At 44.2% G+C, this 5439-nt stretch overlaps 1 protein-coding gene across 1 annotated transcript in view; it reads right to left on the reverse strand.

The window, feature by feature from the left end:
* The window catches only part of LOC133397329 (zinc finger protein OZF-like), a 10340-nt gene extending 6886 nt beyond the window's left edge, over positions 1-3454 (reverse strand). Inside the window, exon 1 of the mRNA XM_061668070.1 lies at positions 3023-3454. Coding sequence (XP_061524054.1) covers positions 3023-3146 — 124 coding nt within the window. The 5' untranslated portion in view covers positions 3147-3454. The remainder of the gene's footprint in view (positions 1-3022) is intronic.
* Positions 3455-5439: the final 1985 nt, after the last annotated feature.

Consider the following 5439-nt stretch of genomic DNA (forward strand, 5'->3'; position numbering starts at 1 on the left):
CACCCTTATGCTTGAACATGGTGTTCGTTATGGACAATCCGTGACAAGCACAGAAGTCCAATAACAGAACAGCGCTTGGGTTGTGATCGGGGGGGCCGTTCCTCCCAATCACGCCCTTCCAGGTCTCACTGTCATTGCCCACGTGAGCATTGAAGTCCCCCAGCAGAACGATGGAGTCCCCAGCGGGAGCGCTCTCCAGCACCCCCTTCCAAGGACTCCAAAAAGGGTGGGTACTCTGAACTGGTGTTTGGTGCATAGGCACAAACAACAGTCAGGACCCGTTCCCCCACCCGAAGGCAGAGGGAGGCTACCCTCACCTCCACCGGGGTGAACCCCAACGTACAGGCGCCGAGCAGGTGTGGGTATACTTATTGCTCCCCGGCTTGAGCAGGTGTGGGTATACTTATTGCTCCCCGGCTCGGCGCCTCTCACCATGGGCAACTCCAGAGTGGAAGAGTGTCCAACCCCTCTTGAGAGGACTGGTACCAGAGCCCAAGCTGTGCGTGGAGGCGAGTCCGACTATATCTAGTCGGAACTTCTCGACCTCACACACCAGCTCGGGCTCTTTCCCTGCCAGAGAGGTGACATTCCACGTCCCTAGAGTCAGCTTCTGTAGCCAGGGATCGTATCGCCAAGGTCCCCGCCTACGGCAACCACCCAGCTCGCATTGCACCCGACCCCTATGGCCCCTCCCACAGGTGGTGAGCCCATGGGAAGGGTCGAACAGTTTAAGGACAATGTTCCTCAACGTACGATTGCAAGGAATTTAGGGATTTCATCATTTCCGGTCCATAATATCATCAAAAGATTCAGAGAATCTGGAGAAATCACTGCATGTAAGCGGCAAGGTCGAAAATCAACATTGTATGCCCGTGACCTTCGATCCCTCAAGCGGCACTGCATCAAAAACAGACCTCAGTGTGGAAAGGATATCACCACATGGGCTCAGGAACACTTCTGAAAACCAATGTCAGTAAATACATCCGTAAGTGCAACTTGAAACTCTACTATGCAAAGCAAAAGCCATTTATCAACAACACCCAGAAACGCCTCCAGCTTCTCTGGGCCCTTGCTCATCTAAGATGGACTGATGCAATGTGGGAAAGTTTTCTGTGATCCGACAAGTCCACATTTCAAATTGTTTTTGGAAATTGTGGACGTCGTGTCCTCCGGGCCAAAGAGGAAAAGAACCATCCGGACTGTTATGGACGCAAAGTTCAAAAGCCAGTATCTGTGATGGTATGGGGCTGTGTTAGTGCCAATGGCAGGGGTAACTTACACATCTGTGAAGGCACCATTAATACCAAAAGGTATATACAGGTTTTGGAGAAACATATGCTGCCATCCAAGCAACGTCTTTTTCATGGGCGCCCCTGCTTATTTCACCCAGACAATGACAAAAGCAAATTTTATTTTTCATTACCCACCAACCTCAATGGATGAACTTGTGTTTGTTTGTAGACACAAGTCATACCCGTTACTTATTTTCTGTAAAAATAAAAGCACAAACTTTTTGTTAATGACCTAATAACAGTTTCTTCTCTTTTTAGATCTTTTAACATGTACAGTCATACATTTTCTCAAAAAGGAAGTGTGGAGTTGTCTTCGTCTGGTTGGTCCAGGGTCCATTGACGTCATCGTTGCTATGCAGAATGATGGCCGTTGCCGCAACATCCGCCGTTGGTGCCAGACGCTGTCGCAACACTTCTCACTTCCTCATTTGCTTTTCAGCAACGACAGATCTTTCCTGTGACCTCCAAATGCTCCTTCCAAGCAGCACACCCCCGCACGCTATCTTCACTTCATCTTCAATGCAACAAAGCACCACTGTTCAAGCACAAACCAAGCCACTAGCGCGACCACTTCACTTCCCAGCCATTCACAACCAAACAGCAAACCCACATCCCATCAAATCCCATGGAAACAAAAATTGCAGTGTTATTTATTTCTCATTTAGGGCCATTATCCACAAATGTGAAAACATAGAACAGTGGTGAACGTTCCCAGGAGTGGCTGGCCGACCAAAATGACCCAAAGAGCGCAGCGACAACTCATCCAAGAGGTCACAAAAGAGCCCACAACAACATCCAAAAAAGTGCAGGCCTCATTTGCCTCAGTAAAGGACAGTGGTCATGACTCCACCAAACAAAAGAGATTTGAGAGATTGTTTGAATCTTTTTTCTACCTTAATAATAAAAACCTTGACTTAAAAACTGCATTTTGTGTTTACTTTTGTTGTCTTTGACTAATATTTAATGTGTTGCGTGATGGGAAACATTTAAGTGCGACAGACAGGCAAAAAAGAAAAAAAAAGGAAATCAGGAAGGAGGCAACACTTTTCAAACCACTGAAGGTCAAATGCATTCTCCAAATTTGTCCTTGGTGTGTGAATGCAGGTATGGAATGGGTGTTTGTCGATACGTTCCCTGCGATTGGCTGGCAACTGTCCGCTTTTTAGGTCGCCCCAGGCGCCACGGGAGGAACGTCTCGTTCCCAGTTGTGTTCAAGAGGAGAAGAGTTCATCAGCAAGGCGAGTTGGTGAGAGTTTAGCACAGGATTTTTATTATCTAGTCAAAATCACACTTGCAGAAGCTTCTGGGCTCACACGCCGATCACCACTTGGAGTGGATCTTGCAGTTCAAGAACCTCGCTACGGGTCGCTCTCGTTTACATAGGAAAGGTTCCCGCCTCTGTTCCGTGACCACAACTTTGTTGTTTTCGCCTTTGTTGCATGACCACAACTTTCTTGTTTTCGCCTCTGTTTCGCAACACGTTTCATAAGCTTGCATTTGAGGCCTTACAATTTTAGCACTAAGCGCTATAGAAAATGAATGGATGGTTTGTATGCTCGTGAAACCTCAACAAAACAACGATGGAAATCGTCAACACTTCATGAGGTTTCATTTGGCCGTCACTATGCCATATAGTCGTGAAGATTCCATTCAAATGTAAACACAGGAATATTTTTGACAAATAGAAAGTAGTTTGTAATTAATCAAGTGAGCGTAAGAAGAGTACAAACCTGCTCTGTGTAACACAACACGAGGCTGCATGCGAACTGCGTCCACGAGTTGACGTCGTGGCTCGTCCTCCTCTTTCGTTCCAGAAAGTTCCTTCTGGCACTTTGCTGTCGTTCTTGCACACATTTTTCACACTACAATCACAACACCTTCACAGGCGATCTCGAATTTGCGATGAGTCGCTGACAAGCGCGTCTCTTTGTTAGCGGCTAGCGAGCTGAGCTAAACTAAGCTAAGCTAACTAGGCCGAGAAGCTTCAACGTGCACCACCAAAACGAGTTTACCCCGACACGAAGATTTCAATGGTGTTTTATCTCTTTAAAGTAGTGATCGACGAAAAGGTGTCGAGGTTTCGATCCGTTCGCAGCTAATTCGGGAAGAATTAATTCGTGGAGCGAATTCGGTTGCTCAAACAAAAGTGCACGAGGCTGGAAACGAGGGATGCGCATGCGCGGAGGCAGGAGCTTGGATATGATAGTTTGTTGCCATCATTTCAAACTTATATATATAGTTTAGTTTAGAGAAATAGTTTAGTTTGGAATAAAAACTTGTCAGTTCATCTCTGTGTCCTTTTGTTTCTGTTCACAAGTCATCCCCATCAAGATGCACGCGTGACCAACATATTTATTTTGTGGAAAACCATCTTTTTAATGCCAACTTCGTCTATTTAAATTAACACAAACAGACTTATGTAAATAATACATCGACCGACATCGTATTTTATCTTTTATTGCTGAAAGAGAGTCTTGCTTCACACAATTTAGTTGCTGTTACTGCTTCCGGCCACCAGATGTCACTAATGTTGTTTTCGCTGTTTCCGAATCTGTCCCGGCACAAATTGAAGGGAAGCTTCAAAGCTTCATGAGGCTTCAGCTATACACATCACTCATAAATATATATAGTATTAGTGTATCCGTGTGTGTGTATACAGAGCGAGCGAGTTTTAGAAATTAGCAAATTAATGTTAGTGTCATGCATTGCATTCTATGGGTAGGACACTGCGGTCAAGCTAGCCTCCAGTGGTAAAGTAGCAGTCAAGCCAGCCGCCCCTAATTTTGTTCATACTAGGCATTACGGTAATAAATCGAAAGCCACCTTCAAAATAAAAGCTTCCCAATAATACGGACGTCAGTGCTCTTCGGTTAAGGAACGCTGGTTGCATTCCTTAACGAAAGAGATCCCATCCAAATCTGATGTGGCATTTCAAAATAAAAGTCTACTGAAATTGATATATTTCACTTTCACTACCACTGATTTAAAATATTCATTAAAAAATAATAATCTGGGAGTTATCGCAGCACCAGTCCAGTTCTGGGGGACACTACACCACACCATGTCTCCACAAAAAGAGGTTTGATCAAGATTAAAAAAATATATAAAACCGTCTTTCTTGTAACTATTTTAAATATACTGTTTTCCTTCCAGTTACTGATGGTGTTGTGGTTCATTCGCCTGACTTCAATGCAGCCAGCGTGGGTTTGGTTCCCACTCAGTGATGGTCTCTACAGTATATGTGCCCTGCAACTGACTGCTGACCAGCTCAGAATTTTTTTGCTCCAACACCCCGCGACTCAACAGGATAAGTGCTGTTGAAATGGATGGCTCCGTGCATGTCTTCCTTCCATTGTCAGACTGGCATAAGAATTTACTTCAGTGGTTAAAGTGTTAATCTTGATACCCCAAAAAAATCATATGTAATGATAAAACAATCTGTTTTTTTTAAAGATTGCAGATATACTACATCAAATAGTGATGGCAGTAATGTAGTAGCATCCTGTGATTGTCTCCTACATGTATGAAGGGGAAAATGTGTTGCGATACGAACAGGATTATTTCTAATTATTTCTTAAAAGAAGAAGTATTGATATAGATTGAATGTTTTAAATCAGTGGCAATGACTGTGAAATATGTATATTTCAGGGGACTTTTATTTTGAAATGCCACATCAGATTTGGATGGGACCTCTTTTTTTTTTGGTCCATGAATGTGTGCTGAATGTGAGGCTTTGTAAAGCGCTTTGGGCACTGTGATGATGTAGATAAAGCGCTATATAAGTGCAGTCCATTTACCATTTATTTTTCAGAAGATATCAAATAGACTACATTTTTTAGTGCATCTCAAGATTCAATAATATTAATTGCTGGTTGCATTCCGTAACCAAAGAGCATTGACGTCCGTATTATTGTGAGGCTTTTATTTTGAAGGTGGCTTTCGCCACGAGTTAGTGACCTATTACCGTAATGCCTAGTATGCACAAAATTAGGGGCGGCTGGCTTGACTGCTACTTTACGAGTGGAGGCTGGCTTGACCGCAGTGGAAGGTCGCCCTTCCCAACATGGCCGCCTAGAGGCATGTTGCTTAACCGGGCTCCTACAGCGTGCTGGCGTATCTAGTTTTTAGATCTATGGACGACACTCGT

This window comes from Phycodurus eques, chromosome 22, assembly GCF_024500275.1.
Source record: "Phycodurus eques isolate BA_2022a chromosome 22, UOR_Pequ_1.1, whole genome shotgun sequence".
NCBI classification, from domain to species: Eukaryota; Metazoa; Chordata; class Actinopteri; order Syngnathiformes; family Syngnathidae; genus Phycodurus; species Phycodurus eques.